General features: G+C 58.0%; 8 protein-coding genes across 8 annotated transcripts; 5 read left to right on the top strand and 3 right to left on the bottom strand.

The window, feature by feature from the left end:
• Positions 1–1,346: 1,346 nt before the first annotated feature.
• Positions 1,347–2,405, top strand: EX895_005556 (uncharacterized protein; the record flags this gene model as incomplete). The annotated part of the gene is made up of 1 exon (XM_029886148.1): positions 1,347–2,405. The coding sequence occupies one exon, from the start codon at positions 1,347–1,349 to the stop codon at positions 2,403–2,405; it is 1,059 nt and encodes a 352-aa protein (XP_029737379.1).
• Positions 2,406–2,726: 321 nt separating this feature from the next.
• On the bottom strand, positions 2,727–4,103 carry EX895_005557 (uncharacterized protein; the record flags this gene model as incomplete). The annotated part of the gene is made up of 1 exon (XM_029886149.1): positions 2,727–4,103. The coding sequence occupies one exon, from the start codon at positions 4,101–4,103 to the stop codon at positions 2,727–2,729; it is 1,377 nt and encodes a 458-aa protein (XP_029737380.1).
• A 602-nt stretch (positions 4,104–4,705) lies between these two features.
• On the top strand, positions 4,706–5,572 carry EX895_005558 (uncharacterized protein; the record flags this gene model as incomplete). Its single annotated transcript, XM_029886150.1, has 2 exons — positions 4,706–5,177; positions 5,268–5,572. 2 exons carry the CDS (start codon positions 4,706–4,708, stop codon positions 5,570–5,572), a joined length of 777 nt encoding a protein of 258 aa, XP_029737381.1.
• Positions 5,573–6,225: 653 nt separating this feature from the next.
• Positions 6,226–7,860, top strand: EX895_005559 (uncharacterized protein; the record flags this gene model as incomplete). The annotated part of the gene is made up of 1 exon (XM_029886151.1): positions 6,226–7,860. One exon carries the CDS (start codon positions 6,226–6,228, stop codon positions 7,858–7,860), a length of 1,635 nt encoding a protein of 544 aa, XP_029737382.1.
• A 438-nt stretch (positions 7,861–8,298) lies between these two features.
• EX895_005560 (uncharacterized protein) lies at positions 8,299–10,809 on the top strand (the record flags this gene model as incomplete). Its single annotated transcript, XM_029886152.1, has 1 exon — positions 8,299–10,809. One exon carries the CDS (start codon positions 8,299–8,301, stop codon positions 10,807–10,809), a length of 2,511 nt encoding a protein of 836 aa, XP_029737383.1.
• Positions 10,810–13,117: 2,308 nt separating this feature from the next.
• EX895_005561 (uncharacterized protein) lies at positions 13,118–13,936 on the top strand (the record flags this gene model as incomplete). Its single annotated transcript, XM_029886153.1, has 1 exon — positions 13,118–13,936. The coding sequence occupies one exon, from the start codon at positions 13,118–13,120 to the stop codon at positions 13,934–13,936; it is 819 nt and encodes a 272-aa protein (XP_029737384.1).
• Positions 13,937–14,183: 247 nt separating this feature from the next.
• EX895_005562 (uncharacterized protein) lies at positions 14,184–14,936 on the bottom strand (the record flags this gene model as incomplete). Its single annotated transcript, XM_029886154.1, has 1 exon — positions 14,184–14,936. One exon carries the CDS (start codon positions 14,934–14,936, stop codon positions 14,184–14,186), a length of 753 nt encoding a protein of 250 aa, XP_029737385.1.
• Positions 14,937–15,510: 574 nt separating this feature from the next.
• EX895_005563 (uncharacterized protein) lies at positions 15,511–17,913 on the bottom strand (the record flags this gene model as incomplete). Its single annotated transcript, XM_029886155.1, has 1 exon — positions 15,511–17,913. One exon carries the CDS (start codon positions 17,911–17,913, stop codon positions 15,511–15,513), a length of 2,403 nt encoding a protein of 800 aa, XP_029737386.1.
• Between the last annotated feature and the right edge of the window lie 1,152 nt (positions 17,914–19,065).

The raw sequence follows: 19,065 nt of genomic DNA on the forward strand, positions 1-19,065 counted from the left end.
CCAAGCGGCATGCAGATGAAGCGGAACCTGCTGCTTTGCGTTGACGAAGAGGTGCACTACAGCCAAGCACGAGGAAGCCATCGTGTGGGCCTGCCCAACAGACACCTTCTCAGAGCGTCGAATCTACATGCTATTGCTCTTATCGTAGTGGCGTTCAAGGTGGCAGTGAGGCGCGATTGGGTGTTTCACAGAGAAATTATCCGTCAGTCGACGAGGACGAGCGCTTAGCTGGGTTCTCGGTGGAGCGCTTTTGAGACGCAGCCTCTGCTTCCGGATAACAGCAGGCACTAGTTCAGACGACCATGGGTTTTGTCTCTGTGTCTTTGCCTCGCTGGGCCTGGCAAGAACAAAAGAGTTTGCGTCCTATCCTGCATGCAGACAGAGGAGTGCCTATCAACTGCACTTAGCAGATCGGCACGTCAGAACGGGACAAGCATGTGCACCTTGGGGGCCTGTGTGCGTGCAATTTCTCGGTCCGTCGGGGTTTCTAAGCTGTCAAAACACAATCAGAGGCCGGGAAAGGAAGGCCGAGAGAAGTCAGTTGGCTGTCGCAAATGCTTCAAAGCGGTTAGCGCTTTCTTTCCGGTTTTAGAATCTCTGTTTCTTTTTTGCTGCATCCGACCAGTATTTTGCGCTCGCGAGGAGTCTCGTGCGCGCGCAAGAAGAGCAGGAAAGAGCCTTATTGAAAAAGATCTAGATTCGCGCCTTGCCGACTTGCAATCCATGCCACACGAGGGAAAGACGAAAATCATGGCGAATCTGGGATTCTCGAGCTCCTGTCGAAAAGCATTTTGGAAGAGGATCGACGAGGCCCAGGTCAGGAGGCGTCGCTCGATGCGTCTCTTCGCAAGTCGCGCTTGAGAAAAACAAAACTAAATATTTATACTGTACAGTACTGTACTAAAGAAAAGAAGCGCTGCTCACGGTCCAAGCGACGAGCTAACAAGAAGACAAAGACTCGGCTGCACCTCTTCTCTCTCCACACGCGCATTGTGACTGGCATGTGCACGCACGCCTAACACACGCAACACCCTTTGAATTGCTTCAGAGGTGGTGGCACTTCCCGTCCTCTTCTCCGACAACAGCATTTCCTTTATCACCCTTGCCACCGCCATCGCCACCACCTAAACCATCCGACTCACCTTTGCCATAAAGCTGCGTGCCATCGTTCCGGACAGGAAGCGCAACTTCGTTGGAATCCTAAACCAGCCCCCACACGCGCACCTCACCCCCACCCCCAAGGCGAACGAGCAACCCAGTACGGCAGTAGAACACTTCTCCGGGCGCATCTGCACCTCACAATACGGCATCCATCAGAGGCATCCCCACCTCTCCTAGTCTAGAAAATGGCACACGGACAGCAGTCCAATCAGCCGGCCTCGTTCAACGTAGGCGAGACGTACAAGATTGTCGATGTGGTCGGCGAAGGAGCCTACGGTGTAGTGTGCTCGGCCATCCACGTCCCCTCGAGCTCTCGCGTCGCCATCAAGAAGATCACGCCCTTCGACCACTCCATGTTCTGCCTCCGCACCTTGCGAGAGATCAAGCTGCTGCGACACTTTAACCACGAAAACATCATCTCCATCCTCGACATTGTCAAGCCTACCGACTATGACAGCTTCTCCGAGGTGTACCTCATCCAGGAGCTCATGGAGACCGACATGCATCGCGTCATCCGTACGCAGGAGCTCTCGGACGACCACTGCCAGTATTTCATCTACCAGACGCTGCGAGGCTTGAAGGCGCTCCACTCGGCGCAGGTGCTGCATCGCGATTTGAAGCCGAGCAACCTGCTGCTCAATGCCAACTGCGATCTCAAGATCTGCGACTTCGGTCTGGCGCGCTCAGCCAACCAACCGGAAGCAGAGGGAACGGGTTTTATGACCGAATACGTCGCCACGCGGTGGTACCGTGCACCGGAGATCATGCTTACCTTTAAAGAATACACCAAAGCCATCGATGTCTGGTCGGTGGGATGCATCCTCGCAGAGATGCTCTCCGGCAAACCGCTGTTCCCCGGGCGAGACTATCACCACCAGCTTTCACTCACCTTGGAGATTCTGGGCACGCCGTCGTTGGACGACTTTTACGCAATTACATCCACACGCTCCAGAGACTACATTCGAGCGCTACCGTTCCGCAAGAAGCGCAATTTCTCGCAGATGTTCCCCAATGCCAATCCGCTCGCGGTCGACCTGATGGAGCGCTGTCTCACGTTCAGTCCGAGGAAGAGGATCAATGTAGAGGAGGCACTGGCGCATCCGTACCTCGAGCCGTACCATGATCCCGAAGACGAGCCGACGGCGGAGCCCTTGGATCCGAGCTTTTTCGATTTCGACTACTGCAAGGAGCAGCTGTCGAGGAGCGAACTCAAGAGGCTCATCTACAACGAGATCATGCGTTAGCTTGCTGCGCGAACGCCCGCTATGGAGGGCGCTTTGTAGTGGATCTGCTCCTTGTGATTGCTTACGATTTGTCCTGTACTTCGTCACGCTGCAAATGGTGTCTGTCATTGATCTGTTCGCGATGCACACATGCTGTTAAGTTAGTCTGCTCAGCCGGATTGCATCGTGCCAATTAGAGTGGAGCATGTGGAACATGTCATGGAAACAGGATATGCAACATGATATTTGACCGTGCGATATACAACCCAGACAACGGACATCTTTCAAAACAAGGCATGGCAAGGAACGCGAGAGAAGCGCGGGTAGGCGGCCGCACAGGTATCAAAACATGATCTCAGCATCCTGCCTGAACAGCTGCGAAATCGACTCGCCGTGATGCGATCTTCGGATCGTCTCGCCAATTACTGCCGAGACATCCATGATCTCGAGCTTGCCGTCGCTCGCCTTGGCCTTTTCCGTGTTGGCGATCGTGTTGGTGACGACAAGACGCTCCAGACTGAGTTTCCTGAGCAACTCGATCGACTGGCCACTCAACAAGCCGTGCGTGATGATAGCGTACACTTTGGCCGCACCGGCCGCCTCCAACGTCTTTGCGGCCAGGGCGAGGGTTCGACCAGTGTCCACCATATCGTCCACCAAGATGGCCACTTTGCCCTTGACGTCGCCGACAAGGATCTCCATTCTCGACGTGTTCTCGTCCTCCGAATCGTCTTCTGCCGAGGTGCCAGATTCGCCGGGAATGTCGCGCTTGGAACGTCCACTGCGCACCAGATGACCCTGCTCGTCGGTCATGATCCACTCGCCCGTCTCGTCACACTTGATGCCGTTGGCTACTTCGCTGTAGACGTGTTTCGAGCCGTGTGACTGCAAGGTGGATGTCGAGGACTGAGACTCCGCCGAGACGCTAAGGGCGTTGAGCTTGTCCGTAGCCTGACCGACGGCAGTTTTCGAGTTGAGACCCGTACCGTCGAGCAGATACGAGCTGGACATGGGCGTGCTGACGCCCGAACGCAGGTCGTCAAACGACGAGCGACTCGAAAGACCGAGCGCAGTCTTTTGTGCGGCACGGATACGCTTGTGCTGCTCGCGTCGACGGTTGCGGTTGATCAGCGCAAAGTCGACACCCAACGAGTCGGCGAGCGCCGTGGCACGCTTAGCACCACCAGCATCCGGAGACACAATAATAGCATTCCTCCAGTTGTCAACTTTGGATCGGATCCATCGAGCGACGCTGGGTTCGCTGGTGAGGTTGTCAACGGGGATATCGAAGAAGCCCTGGATCTGGCTGGCATGGAGGTCCAAGGTGATGACGTGGTCTGCACCCGCGACGGTGAGCATGTTGGCAACGAGCTTGGCGGTGATGGGAGCACGGCTCTTGTCCTTCTTGTCGTGACGCGAGTAAGGGAAGGAAGGAATGACGGCGGTAATGCGACGCGCCGAAGCGGTTTTGCAAGCCGAGAGGATGATGAGCAGCTCCATCAACGAGTCGTTGGGGTCGGTGTAGGGCGAGTTGCCGGTCTGAAGGACGTAGACATCTTCATCACGCACCGAGCTGCCGATGCGCACGTCGATGGACTGGTCTGCGAACTTCTTGCAGACACAGGGGGTGAGCGGAATGCCGAGACGGTCGGCCACGAGCTGAGCCAGCTCCGGGTGACTGTTTCCGGTCAGGAGCTTGATCGAATTGACGCCGGGCATGTTGTGTTTGCGAGTTGATGGAGGTTGTGACCGTTGATCGTGGTGAGCGAGCGAAGGGAAAGAGAGAGAGAGAGAGAGCCAAATTGGAAGCAGCAGCTCGTTCTCAAGAAGCGATGGTGGTCGGTGACGGTCGAACAGGAAGGAGGACGAGGAGAGCAAATCCAACACAAATCGAGTTCTTCCTGTTGCAGTCACACAAATTTCAATACTGTACCAACAACGCTTTATCTCTCGAGCTCTCTCTCTCACACACAAGATTATTTTAGAGCTCTCTTGAAATCGACCCAAGTTCGAGGCAGCACACCGCTCTCTCTCGCAATCTTCACCCGACCTTCCGAGCACAAGCTTTTTGGTTCTTTTTTTTTTTTTGAAATTTTCTTACAATTCGGCACCGAGTTGACGCTTGCGCTGTGCCCTGCTGTTGCACTATGCACGCTCTGCAGCCTCACCGCTTGGCCCCCACATTCGAAATTTGACAAACCGAAGGCCAATGTATCGGGGTCAAGATCGGGCAGCTAGAAGACCTTGAACCCTTGATGAAGCGCACGCTCCGCACCTCTTCGAGCATGCTTTATCACAAGCTCACCCATCCGGACCGAGCCATGGCTTCCACATCAGCAGCCATAGCAACAGCAACAGCACTTCGGACGGCCAAGCGCCAGCTGCGCAAATCCATGGCGCAGAGACTGGCAGCTATGCGACCGGACGAGATTGATAACCAGTCGCAAAAGGTGGCCGAGCAGGTACTTGCATCGCAGACGTATGCTTGCGCTCGTTCGATCAGCGTATACATCCACATGGATGTGGGAGAAGTGGCTACCGACCAAATCTGCCGATCTGTGCTCAAAGACGGCAAGCGACTCTACGTGCCTCTGTTTGCCTCGTCCGCCGCGCCTGCAGCGGCAAAAGGGCCGACGGTGCCGTCAGCGTCCGTAGATGTCAAGACCGAGTTCGCGACGGACATGATCATGCTCAGACTGCGTGATGTAGTAGAGTACGAGTCTATGGAGCCCAACAGGTGGGGGATCCGTGAGCCGCCATTGACCTATGCTGATGGGACCATTCGAGAGGAAGGTAAGTGCATCGCTTGAGCACGAAAATTAGACGCTTGTTTGGCATAAAGCGCTGACAGTCTCGCCATCTCCCACAATGCCGCGATGACAGCACTCGATGAGACAACGGGTGGAGATGGGCTCGACCTCATCCTCGCGCCTGGTGTTGCTTTCGACCAGACCGGCGGCCGGCTGGGGCACGGTAAAGGCTACTACGACCGATACCTCCTCCGCGCCCAAGAATGGGCGAATCGACGTGGTGTACCGGCCCCCGTAACCGTGGCGCTGGCATTACGACAACAGGTGCTTCCCTCCACCGAGCGTGTTCCTACCGACGAGCGAGATCGCGTCCTTGACGGTATCATTTCGCCCGACGGCACCATCCTACCACCCACATCCTCGCGGTGGTGTCCATGACGAAGAAGTTGCCTGACGACCGAAAGGGTCTCAGAGCGGTGTGTCCTGTAAAGCCTGTCAACCGAGAGCAAGGAACAAGAAAGCCCGGCAAACCCGCCGGGTCAGGGTCGTCCTTGTGGTACTGTATTCTGGCCTCAACCAATTCGTCGACCGTCCAATGGCATCTAGCGTGCCGTCACGTCCCTGTTCCTTCGGAAGCAAGTGAGCCGCCATCGAGAGCATATGCAGTCAACCTCATTCAACACTTTGAGCTCGCTTGGTACGGTACTACTGTATAGAGCCAGGGTGCAGCGCCAAAAAAAAAAAGTCGCCGGTTGGTTATTGGTGGAAAAGCTCCAATTTTTAGGCTTCGGAGCGCAGACAGCCGGCGGAAGCACCGCGAAGGTCGCTGTAGAACCCCATGAAAAAAGGCCAAAAAGAAAACGAAAAAAGGTGAATTTGGACCATGGACCATGCGGCATGTCGTGCTCGACTGCGTAGCGCTCCTCCGCGGTAAACCAAAGTGCGCCCGAGCGCACCGCACCCTCCTACCCTCCCTTTCTCTTCTCTGTCTTGCTTACCCTTGCTCTTCTCCCTACAAAGCAATGCTGCCTTGCCGTTTAGCATTGCGCTCTACTACCACCATCACTACAAGCAGACTACTCAGCAGAACCATGTCGTCGTCCACTGCTTCCTCGCTCGCTGGTGTCGTCGTCGGTGTCGACACCAACGGCTCCTCCACCGCCAAGGACGTCAACGTCTCGGCCCAGTGGAAGGCCTCGCGCGCCTCTTCGTCGCGTAGCAACGAGCTCCGCGTCTTCTACCCAGACAACAGCGCTCCTGTCGCTGCCGTGTCGCTCGGCGAACAGAAGGCTGCCCCCACCACCACGCCGGACCTCACCCCTTCCGAGAAGACCTTCCTGCGCAACGAGCAGCTCGAGCGCGTCCGGCTCGCCGCCGCCAAAGGTGTCAAGGCGATCCGCGACCTTGGTGCTGGCCCGGACGACAAGGGAGATGCTCCTGTTGAGAGGTCTATTGCCCTCGACACCATGTCCAGCCCTCACGCTGCCGCCACCGGTGCCAACCTCGGCCTCTGGACCGTCAACCACTTCAAGACCCGTGGCAAGAACGCCGCTCATGCCAAGGATGCTGCCGTTCAGGGCGGAAAGGAGATCAAGGTTGTGCCCGTAGAGGGAGCCGCCGACGAGACCGCCAAGAAGCAGCTCAAGGATGCCGGCGATGATGTCCCCAGCGTCGCCCCTCTCAGCTGGTACACCGGCGAGATCTACGCAGAGGCTCAGAACTGGGCGCGTGAACTCAAAGAGACGCCCGCCAACCTCATGACCCCAACCATCTTTGGTCAGCGCGTCACCGCTGCCTTCAAGAACGTGCCCAATACCACCGTCATTGTCCACGACGAGGACTGGGCGCGCGAACAGCGCATGAACTCGTTCCTGTCGGTCGCTGCCGGAACCGATGAGCCCGCCAAGTTTGTCGAGATCATCTACAAGGGTGCTCCCGACAACGATGCCCGCAGCGTTGGCTACGTCGGCAAGGGTATCGTCTTTGACTCGGGAGGAATCAGCCTCAAGCCCGGTGCTGCCATGAAGGCCATGCGCGCCGACATGGGTGGTGCTGCTGCCGTTGTCGCCACCACGCTCGCCATTGCCAAGCTCGGCCTGCCTATCAACGTGGTTTGCGCCACTCCTCTCACCGAGAACATGCCCTCGGGCAAGGCGACCAAGCCTGGTGACATTATCATTGCCCGCAACGGTCTCTCTATCGAGGTCGACAACACGGACGCCGAGGGACGTCTCGTTCTCGCCGACGCCCTCACCTACGTCACCGAGACCTACAAGCCTCACACGCTTGTCGACGTTGCCACTCTTACCGGCGCCTGCATGATCGCTGTCGGTGACGTCTACTCGGCCGCCTTCACCGAATCCGACAGCCTCTGGAACGAGTTGCGCGTCGCCGGTGAGGCTGAGAACGACCTCTTCTGGCGTCTGCCGCTCAACGACGCTTATCTCAAGCAGATCTCCACCTCGAACGCTGACCTGTGCAACACCGGTGGCCGTCTCGCTGGTGCTTCCACTGCTGCCATCTTCCTCAAGCAATTTGTTGTTGGTCTCGGCGAGCGTGGCGGTGCTGCTCCTAGCGTGCGTTATGCTCATCTCGACATTGCTGGTAGCATGGAGGCCACCCCTACCACCATCAACGACTACCAGCCCAAGGGTTTCACTGGACGTCCCGTTCGTGCGCTTATCGAGTTTGCTCGTCGCATCGCTGCCAACGGTGGCGCTAACTGATGTACGCAAGTTCCCTCACGGCTCACGGTTGCAACGAGTGTCATGTTTGGCAGCGAGATCATCTGCTGCAACTGAAATTAGCGTGTGATGTGAGTTGAGAAGCCTCGTGATGAACAGGCAGCGCCAGCGCAAATTCTTCGGAAAACGGGATTTTCCAGCGTTGTCAAAGTGGAGGTGTGGGCGCGTGCGTGATCGAGGCGGCTGCGTGTTCTGTGGGTCTGTGCTTCTTGTTGTTTCTTCCGTACTTTCATCTATCCGCAACCTGTTCTACTTCCACTTGTTCTTGTTCTTCCTCTACAACGCAGCCGGAAGCCTTTCATCGACAGACTGTATCAAGTCATCCCAACTTCACTTCCGGAATCAATTGATCCGGGCGACGAAGAAAAGCCAACGAGGCGCAAGGCAGACTTCCGCTGAACGAGAACGAGGTTGCCAAGCATGTCAACGACGTACAAGCTGTCTGCTACTTTGGAACAGCATGCAGCTGATGTTCGCTGCGTATCTGCCAGTAATGCAGAAGTCAGCAAGGATTGTCGAGGCGATCTCGTGCTCACCGGCTCGCGAGATCGACGCGCCATCGTTTGGTCGCGCACCAACAGCAACCAGTTCACCCCTGCGTTAGAGCTCGGCAATCACGAAGGCTTCGTCAACGCATCTGCTCTCCTTCGCTCCAATGCACCCTACGCCATCACTGCGGGTCAAGACAAGCTCATCTACGCATATCAGCTTCTCGCCACTGAGGGCAACATCACTGTCCAGCTCGACCCAAAGACGAGCGAGCCGCAGCCATCGCGCACATTGATAGGTCACACGGAAAACGTGTGTGCGCTCGATGCAGGCCCACACGGTCAGTACCTCGTCAGTGGCAGCTGGGACAAGACTGCCAAGGTCTGGAGGAACTGGGAATGCATCGCCACGCTCAAGGGCCATGAGCAGTCGGTCTGGGCTGTCCTCGCCGTCGATCAGGATAGAGTGCTGACGGCGTCGGCGGACAAGATGATCCGCTTGTGGTCCATCTCGAATCCGGCCAAGCCGCTTGCCGTTTTTGGAGGGCACACCGACGCTGTGCGCGGGTTGACATTGCTCGAAGGCGGAGAGTCGTTCGCGAGCTGCGGGAACGATGGCAACATTCATCTGTTCTCGTTGCACGGCGCATCGTCGGCGGCAGGCAGCGCGCCCATCCAACCTGTGCAGACGCTGTCCGGTCATACGAGCTTTGTGTACAGCCTGGCTACTATTCCGGGCGGCAAGGGCGAGCTGGTCAGCTCGGGCGAGGACCGCAGCGTCCGCATCTGGCGCGACGGGGCGCTGGTCCAGACTCTCACGCTTCCAGCCATCTCGGTCTGGTCAGTATCTGTCCTGCCGAACGGAGACATCGTCGCCGGCTCGTCGGATGCTGCAGCGCGTGTCTTTACCCGGGATGCATCGCTGGCTGCGGATGAAGCGACGCTCAAGGCGTACGAGCACGCGGTTTCGACGCAGACGCTCAACCAGACGCAGGTGGGCGATATCAAGAAAGACGACCTGCCCGGCCCCGATGCGCTCTCGCAACAGGGGACCAAGGAGGGACAGACCAAGATGGTCAAGAACGGAGACATCGTGGAGGCGCACCAGTGGAGTGCGGCCTCACAGCAGTGGGTCAAGATTGGCGAAGTGGTTGGCGGCGTCGGATCCGGTCAGAAGAAGCTGTACGAGGGCAAGGAGTACGACTACGTGTTTGACGTCGATATCGCGGATGGTGTTCCGCCACTCAAGCTCCCCTTCAACCTCAGCGAAAACCCGTACGCGGCTGCGCAAAAGTTCTTGGAGAAGAACGACTTGCCGCAGCAGTATATCGACCAGGTGGTGCAATTTATCGACAAGAACACTTCGGGAGTGAATCTGGGTGGACCGCAGTATGCGGATCCTTACACAGGTGCTAGCAGGTACCAGCCTTCGGGGTCTTCTTCTTCCAGTAGTGGGGGAGGAGCTGCTGCCGTTCCGCCGACGAGTGCTGATAGCGGCACCTACACCGGCGCACGCAACGTCGATCCTTTTACGAGCTCTGTTAACCCTGCATCATCTGCCGCCCCGGCCGGTTTGGCGGGTACTGCTCCCTCGGCAGCATCGTCGTCGTCGGGTCGAATCCTCCCGCAGCGTACGTTCTTGGCGTTCAAGACAGCCAACTTCTCAGCGATCAAAAACAAGCTGGCTCAAGTCAACCAACAAGAATCAGCACCGCTGTCGCCATCGGAACTGGACCAGGTCAACCAAGTCATCGCTCAACTCGAGTCCGCCTCTTCATCCGGCAGGCTTGAGATCGACGCGCTGCGCAAAGCAATCTCGACGTGGAGCGCCGGTTCGCGCCTGCCGGCGCTCGACCTGATCCGATGTGCTGCTGCAGCAGGCACGACCACTGCGCCGCTTGAGATTGCACGCGAGGTATTCGAAGCGTCCTCCTGGGCCTCGGACTGGCCCGCGGGAGCCGGCTCGGAGGCCAAAGCGCGAGACGTCAACTCGATGCTCGCTCTGCGCACCATCGCCAACCTGTGGACTGACGCGCACGCGCTCGGCGACCTCGAAGTCAACGCGCTCAGCCTGCTCGGCAGCCTCAGCGAGACGCATTACGCCCAGCTCGGCAAAAACGGGCGGATCGCCTTTGCGACCGTGGTGTACAACGCCACTGCCCAGATGGTCGGCGCGACGGGCAGCAACAGTGCAGCAGGGATCACATTGGGACTGGTCAATGAGGTGCTGGCTTCAGAGGCGGGCGCGGCGGCGGGAGAGAGCGAGGCGGTGTACAGGATCCTCGTGGCGCTGGGCAACTTGCTGTGCTCGTCGGCCGGTGCGAGTTTGAGTCGCACCAAGTTGGATACGGCGAGGCAGGCGATCGGGAGGATTGCAGCGACCAAGCTGGGCGAGGAACAGCGAATTGCGCAGATTGTCGACGAGGTGCGCGGCTTGTTCTGAGCAAGGAAGTGGAAGAGATGCTTCGTGTTTGCCAGTCGAGCGTCTGCATGTGTGTGCATGTGTGAGATTGTGCTAGAGTATAGTGTGGGAGAAGCAGACTTATGCGAAAGCGTCTTGTTGCTGGCACCGACCCTGGCGTCGCGGAACAGCGGTTGCGTGCTTGTGCATAGCTCACCAACGGTTATACAGTGGCATCCGTGTGACCTTTACCACTGGCTCTCCTCGCATTCTGATTCGAAACAAGCTTGGACGTGCATACGCTCCTGCTCTTGGCTCGGTTAGGACAGAAAATGCGGGGTAAAGGAAAGCGCAAAGCGTGCGTTATGGCAGTCGGAGCTGGTGGTGCGCAAATACGCACCATGCGCCGCGACGACACGACCCAGGGTCCAGCCTGGCATGCGCTTGTGCGCAACAGCGGTGCGGCGGGTGTCAGCGTCAGCTGGTCGCGTAACGGGTAAATCTCCGCAAGCCTGCTGTACCGTACTGTACAGTACTGTAGGGGAAAGCTCGAAAGATGGAAAGCGCGGCTCGCACTGGTAAGCCTGACTCCCCCATCGACTCAGCCATATCGGACGAGTGATGCATTGCGACCAGGATCACAACATCGACACTGTGTCGCACGAGCCGTAGCTACTTGCCATCGAGCATTGCGCCATGCCATGAGCGGCAGAAACCATTGTGGCGCGAGAGCGAGGGGGAAATAGAGAAACGCTTCGGTTCTCCAATATTTGACTACTGCAGTGAGGGCTCTCTTTCCAATAATGCGTGTGTGTGTGTGTCAGTGTGGCAGCTTACCGCGTCGGCAACCTCCCGCCTACTTCGGCTCGCCTTTGTGAGGGACGCTAAACAAAATGCGTGCCAGAAACCACTGCACACTCCATAAAACGTACCTGCTCGGTTACACGGATAAGCACAATGCAGAGTGAGTGACTCAATGGCGATGGTCTGCCAAGTGCTTGCGCCATCCCCATCTGAGCCCCCAAAAAATAAAGTGGCTGGAGGTGGATGGATGCGGGGGTGGAAACGAGACGTGCAGAAACGGTGTCATGCCTTGCAGCGCTGTCTTGGCTGCCATATCATCATGAAAAAGGTGTTGACAGGCAAAGGAGCCCCTTGGATCACCAGCAGTGTTCCAGGGTCGAGACCTTCCGGGCAGATGGGAGCTGACCTTGGAGCCTCACTGTCGATGGTCAGCCATGTATGCAAGGCAAATATGCTCGCCACCCTCCAACAGAAAGCGTGCGGCACTCGAGCGCCTCGTTCTCGGCAGAAGTCTGTCTCTCTCTCTCTATCTCTCTCTTTTGTCGTAACGCATGTTTGCTTGCGTGTATGTTGTTCTCGGCAGCGAATTCCATCGTGACACAACGCACAGTCCCTCTCCCTCGGAGACCACGGACACACCCAGAACTCAACACGCCTAGAACAGAGAAACAAGAGAAGGGGGGCAATTGACCAGCTGACCTCGTCAAGCTAGCTATTTTCGCCTTTTAACCTGCATCTTCCCCGCATTTCCTCCAATGCGGCATGCTTGCTCGTCGTGCGCGCTTTCGTCAGTGGGGCTTGGCTCGCTCGGCTTTCGAGTAGCGCTCCGTCCTCGTTGTGCGCCATCTGACCTGGCCATGACGGATACACGCACTAAAGCTTAGTCGCGCGCTCTTCTCGGCGCTGCTCCTCCGGTCCAAAGTCGAGCCGGCCGCCGAGAACGCACTGTTCCTATGCGGCACTTTTGCTGAAGAGCAGTGTGTATGCACGTTCATCAGTGTTGCTTGCTTGCAGCTGTTGACGTTGCCGCATCTGCAGTATGCTTCTCCGGTCAGATCTGATCTCTGTTGGTTTGTTCGGCGGATAGGCATCATGTCAGTCTGTCGTGGCGCATGCATCTGAGCGTGTGCAGCGCCGGTGTTTTCCCCCCCGCACCTGGTTTCGAACACAGAGACAGGCTCTTGTGCACAAGAGCGTCTGACTCGGATCCTGGCTTAGTGGCATTCGGCATTCCTGGGTCTGGTCTCCCATTCCATTGGGTCTCCCCCTCGTAGGATGGGTCACGCTACCTCCCGCTTCCCCCGAGTTGGTACTGCCCGTTGTCCTGCGGTTTGGAGCGTGTCTCTGCTAGTTGCGCTGTGTTGACCCCGGGGCACAAGAGAAAGTATATAAGACGACGCTCTTGGCAGTGAGGTGCGGGATCCCCTGTGACCAACTAGCTTTCTGCCATCATTACCCCTTTGCCTTGCGTGGCACCGTTTCCCAACCGCCCCCTTACACACTTGACTACCTAGAGCATCACCTTGCACCCAAGAGTCTTTCCACCATGGCCACCAAGGAAGCCGAGGTCGCCTCGAACGAGCACCCCACCTACCACCCCCACGGGGATGGCACCAACGGCGGACATGACCTCGGGCGCCAGATCTCGGTCACGCTGACCCCGCAGCAGTTTGAAGAGCTGTACCTGCAGCCCAGCGTCAAGTCGCGCAACCAGATGAACCTCATCAAGACGTTTGGTAACCCGACGGCGTTTGGCATTGTCTCGTTCCTGCTGACGCTCATGCCGACGTCGTGCTGCCTGATGGGCTGGCGCGGCGCGTCGTCCAACTCGCTCCTCGCGCTCGTCGGTGCGTTCTACTTCATGGGCGGCATGGCCATGATCATCGCTTCCCTGCTCGAATGGATCGTCGGCTCGACGTTCCCCTTCCTCGTGTTCGGGTCGTTCGGGACGTTCTGGTTGACGTTGGCCGCCTATGTCGACCCACGACTCGAGGTGCAGGCGTCTCTGCTCAAGGCCGAAGGCGGCAGCGCTGCGACCTACTATGTGCCGTTTGGATACTACCTGGTCTTCTGGTCGGTGTATACGTATTTCCTCACCTTTGCTGCGTTTAGGACCAACGTGGTGCTCGTGTGGATCCTGCTGTTTGTCGCCCTGACCTTCTCGACGCTGGGTGCGGCGTACCTCAAGTTCGGAGAGGGCGCTCTCGCAACGGGCGGCAACTTGGTCATCGCAGCAGGCGCCTGCGGTTTCACGGCTTGCATGGGTGGCTTCTATATCTTGCTGCATCTGTGTCTGGCCGCGACCGACTTCCCGTTCAACATCCCCTTGTTTGATCTGGCCCATCTGTGGGGCAACAAGCAGTGAAGGTCGTCGTTAGCTTCCCTCGAAGAAGAGACCTTGGTAGTAGTCGGGCGGCGCACCTTCCGTTTTTCACTTTACCCTCGGTTCGCTCCTCTTTGTTGTATTGCACATCTTCGTGCTAGTGCACTCAGTTACCTCCTTGTTACATTTCGAATCCACCCTCTTTTACATGACGACGTACAGGCAGCACGCTGGACGATGGTCGCAGTGATGAACCATGACCGAGTCTGAGCTTCTTCTGAACGCTAACTTACAACTTGGGCAACTTGCTCTTCTGTACTCGGCCCACCAACGCCGCTGTGGCCCCCACCAGGCCCAGCACCACCGCCGTCTTCTGCAGCGCGCTCGCCTTCTGCTGGGCCCACGTTGTCTCGAGCACGCCCAGCGCCGCCGTCGCCAAGAACAGCGCGACCAGCACGTACCCGGAGAGCCTGTGCCACTTCCACAGCGCCTTGCCGCGATTCTCGCCGCCGACGAGTTTGGCCTTCCACCAGACGCTTGCGGCGCCGAGTGCGGCCTGGGCCCAGGCGGCGACGACGACGGCGGTGCCGAGGATGCCGTGGTACGAGATAAAGTGCGCCGAGGTGGGTGCATCGTGCAGGTACCACATGATGCTTGCGCCTGCGGTGAAGAGCGGGAGGACGAGGAGGAGGTTGAGCCACTGGTGCGCGGTGAAGGCGGATTTTTTCGCCGACGGTTGCGAGGCGGTGGTGCGCTGCAGGACGACGATCGCCTGCAGCAGCAGCAGGATGGCGAAGGATTGGATGAGTGGGTGGTATCCGAACAGCGGCAGCGTGGTGAGCGGCATGCTGGACAGCACCAGGCTCCACACTACGGCGACGAAGAGCAGCGCCGGCGCTTGCACGCCCAGCGCGGCTCGCGAGAGGTTCTCCCCGCGAACCATGGCCAGCGGCGTCACTTGTTCGTTCTGCGGCGCAAATGGCGAGGTGGCAAGCAGAGGCAATGTCGACTCTTCACCCTGTGCATTCGACCGTGATTCCATTTTTTCTTCCTTGTCGCCCAAACACCCACCCGAGATCGTAAAGGACAAATCGATGGCAAAGCGATGATGGTGGCGAGCAAGCTCGCTCGCCCCCCAATCACGCTGTGTGGAATGTAAAAGAGCTCCTAGAGCTTCTCAAGCCAAGACCCAATCGCAGGCTCGGCTGACCAAATCCAACCCTGTCGAGACCAAAACTGCTGTTCTTCGCGCGCTTTGCCAAATCACGACATTCGCCTTCGTCATCGCCCCCCGCCTCTCGGCTTCGTCGACCGAACCCCGCTCTTCCGTCACCGCTCACCTCGATCTGCACGTGTTCCTTTCGAGATAATGCGTTTGCATAGCCGCGTTTCCTCTCTTTTAACTTTGTGCACCGCTCATTTTCCCTCTCTCTCTCTCTCTCTCTAATATATCGAAAAGCCATTGTCGATAGGATAGGTCGGTCACACGCGCACACAACGAGAATGGACAGTGACAAGAAGAGGTATATGCAAGCTCTCATCAACTCGGCTGAAACGGAAGTGTTTGTACACAGAGCGTGCCTAACATGTTTGTTCCCGACTCCAGCTGACCGACTTCACTTGTTCAACCCAGCAGCAACCTTGAGCTGAACCTTCTCGCGTAAAACATCCTCGTACGAATTCATCAGATGCGCCAATGCCCGCAGATCCTCGGAATCGAGCAAGTGGATCGTGAGCTTGGGCGCGCCTTTGACACCAAAGCTGCGCACTTTCTTGAACAGCTGGTCGCCGAGCTTCTGTTTCTGGTCGTGCGCCGCTTTACCCTGCAGCGAGTCGATGAAGGCGTCGGTCGAGGTGACTGTCGCCGGGTCTGGTTTGGCAAGCGGTAGGCCGGAGCTGGAGGAGGCTGAGGAGGCGAGACGGATGATCTCGACGGCGGGGAGGGCGGCGAGCGAGGAGAGCGTGTGGGCTGTGGTGGTTGTGGTGGTGGAGGAGGAGGAGGAGGTGGTGGTGGTGGTGGTCGGTGTCGAGTTCTGGCCGTTGCTCGAGTCTTTGAGGACGGCCGAGGTCGACGTCGGTGGGGGAACCGGTGCTGGCGCTGCACTGCTGCCGTTCCCATCGCGAGGCGGCGACAAATCCTCGCCGCTATCATCGGTAATGTCGAGAATGTCCTTTGCCTCTTCCACTTTTTGCTTGAGAAACTCTGGGTTGAACAACGCCAGCGCCCGGTCCTTCTTAGGAAGGCTCGCAAGCATGTCAGTAATGTCCTCGATAGGTGCATCCGCTTCAGCGACAGAGCGAACCGCCAAGAGCAGCCTTTCCCTCTCCTTGACTGATGCGCCACCTTCGCCATTCGAGGACGTGCTCGAGACACTGCGCTGCGCCTGAACACCGAGCATGGCCGGGTTTGGCGCGCCCAGCGTCGAGGCCGAGGCGGGCGCTTGTGTGAGCAGCTCTCGAGCGTCTTTGACTCTCTGGATGAGCGAGATGGGGTTGTTGAGCGCCTCAACGGCATCGCCGAGTCTGAGCTTGAGCAGCTCACCGACAATGTCGTCGACCTGCGCTTCGTCGATGGAAGGCACCTGCTGCACCCTCCGTGTGAACTCGCCACACAGCAGCTCGTTTCGCACCACACTGCTGAGCGAGCGCAGCTGCTCTTCGTCCGCCAAACCGTTGGCGTCGGCTGGCACGCCCGCTTTGAAGTAGCTCCTGCTCTGGCGCTTGTCAGCCTTGCGGGTCGTCTCGCTAGCACTGTCGCCGTCAGCTGAAGCTGCATCGGCGCTCTCGGCATTGGCCGCGTTGAAGCGCGCGGCGAGCTTTTCCTGGCGCATCGTCTTGGGCTCGTGCAGACGCACCGTGATCTTCTTGCTTCCAAGCTTGGCGTTGTCCATGGCATGCAACGCCTGTGTCGCCTCCTCCGCCACCTTGAAGCTCACAAAGCCAAACTCGCGGCTCTTGCCGTCATTGTCGCGCATGACGCGTGCAGACACAATGTGACCGAACGCTTTGAATGTGTCAAAGAGGTCCTTGGATTCGATGTCGGCGTCGAGGTTTTTGATAAAGAGGTTGCACGGGTCGACGAAGGTGGATGCCTGACTCGAGTACTGCAGCTGGCCGCGAGTGCTCTTTTGAGCAAGGGTAGGAACAGAGTTGCGAGGATCGGATAAAGACGAGGTGGTAGCATAGATGGAAGCAGACGACCCCGCCGAGACGGAACGAGAGCCGGGTGCAGAGGGGGCAAACAGAGGAGCTGACGGACTCATGCCGCTGCTGCTGCTGCCGGGGACAAAGGGAGCAGCAGACGGCCGGAACTCGGCGGCACTCGCGCTGACTTTGCGAGTCCCAATGTCGACGACGACTGAGATCGACTTGCCGCCGATCTCCCTGCAGTGCATCTCGGACTCGGCGCGCTGGGCATCGTCCTCCGAGTAGTATTCGAGCACGGCCTTACCCTTGAAGCCAGTGTGGATGCCAGCTGCGTTGGTGAGCAAGCACTGCGCTCGTCGAAGCGGGCCAAAGGGACGGAAAAGATCGTAGAGGGCGGCGTCGTCGGTGCCCGGCGGCAGCTGCTTGACGAGACGCGGCTTGGCCGAGGCGACTGGCTCTTTCGCGGACATGTCCTGCTGAATGCGGAGCTGGATGGGAGGGCGAACAGTGGCGTACGCCTTTTCGGCCTTGTCGAGCGACTGGAACTCAACGGTGCCGCTCGCAGGGTGCCCTTCGGCTACGGTGCGGTCGATCTTGAGACGGACGGGGAGCACCTGATCGAAGACCAGGCCGGCTAGCTCCTTGTCTGTCATGGTAGCATCGACTCCGCTGATGTAGAGGAGAGGGCGAGTGAAGTGGGAATTGGGACGCTGGAGGCCATCGTCGTTGGCTCGCTGATCTTGCTGCTTGGTCTGCTGCGGAGCAGAAACAGCTTCTGAAGTGGAGCTGGCCGGCGAAGTGGCAGCTGCATCGGCGTCTCGCGCTGCTTGCAGCTTAGCCTGATTGTGTGGAGCGTAGATCGAGTCGGACATGGTGATGATGAGGCCAATCTTGATCGTGTCGTCGTCGAGAGCTAAGCTACCTGTCAATCGTTCCGCCACAAGTTGAGCAGAAGGTGAATGACAGCTGCACTCTGTTCGAACGAAGATGGAAGCGAGTCTTCCGAAGTCCTCGAGTCTATCAGCCGCGCGGTCGGACACGGATGTGCGCGAAGCTCGAGGGCGAGGGCAAGGGCAAAGGCAAGGGCGAGGCCAACAGCAGGGCTGAGCGTGATGGCTGCCAAAGATGCACACGCATGCATTCCGTCCAAAACTTGTTCTTCTCAGAAGAGTCTGAGCTCGCGAGGCGAAAGTAACACTTTTCTTTTCCTCTCTGCCTCCCAGACACACGCAGGTCGAGAGGTGAGTGGCTGAACGCGACCACTGAATCGCTATCGGGGACTGACCTCCACCTGTGACGGCGATTCAATGCCGATCGCGCGCGCCAAATTCGGTCTAGAGAAGCTGGCCCAATTTTCCATCTACTGTACTTTTCTTTTTTTCTTGTTTTTTCTCTTTCGAATTTCGCAACGCTTCTCTCAAACGCCGCGGTTTGCGACCTTTTTGCCTGGTTCGAAGTGTCTCGAATCGTAAACTGCAATCCGGACAGCCAGCGAGCGCTTCGAGTTGCGCTGCACACCCACACATTCTTGCACATGACGCGCGCCGCCCACTGCTGGTGCTGCTGCTGCTGCTGCTGAGTAGTGCCTCCTTTTTCTGGTTGTGCAGGTTTTGACGACCCGCCTTGCTCCTCCCAGACCCACGGCGCGGTCACACGAAACAGAAACGAAAACCCTGTTGATCACAGAGCCGAGTTCGGTTGTGCGGTGCAGTGCGTTGCAGACGGGTAAGCTGGCTGAGGCTGGCTGTGGTTTGCTTCTGCTGCCGCCGTCGTCAAGTTGTGCGAGACTCGCTCTTGTCCTCGCCCTCGCCACCACTGCCTTCTCTCGACTCGTCTACTCATTTCATCTGTTCGAGCTTGTGGTGGGTAGGCTGTCACTCGCATGGTGACTGTAATGCTGCGTGGGATCACAAAAGGAGCTGGGCCGGGATGTGGGAGTGTCTGATCCGCCGACGGACCGACCGTTGAACTCGACATCTCAAATTCAGAAGGGGGACAGCTCACGGCGAGCCTGTGTAATCAAT

The sequence above is a fragment of the Sporisorium graminicola genome, chromosome SGRAM_7, assembly GCF_005498985.1.
Source record: "Sporisorium graminicola strain CBS 10092 chromosome SGRAM_7, whole genome shotgun sequence".
NCBI classification, from domain to species: Eukaryota; Fungi; Basidiomycota; class Ustilaginomycetes; order Ustilaginales; family Ustilaginaceae; genus Sporisorium; species Sporisorium graminicola.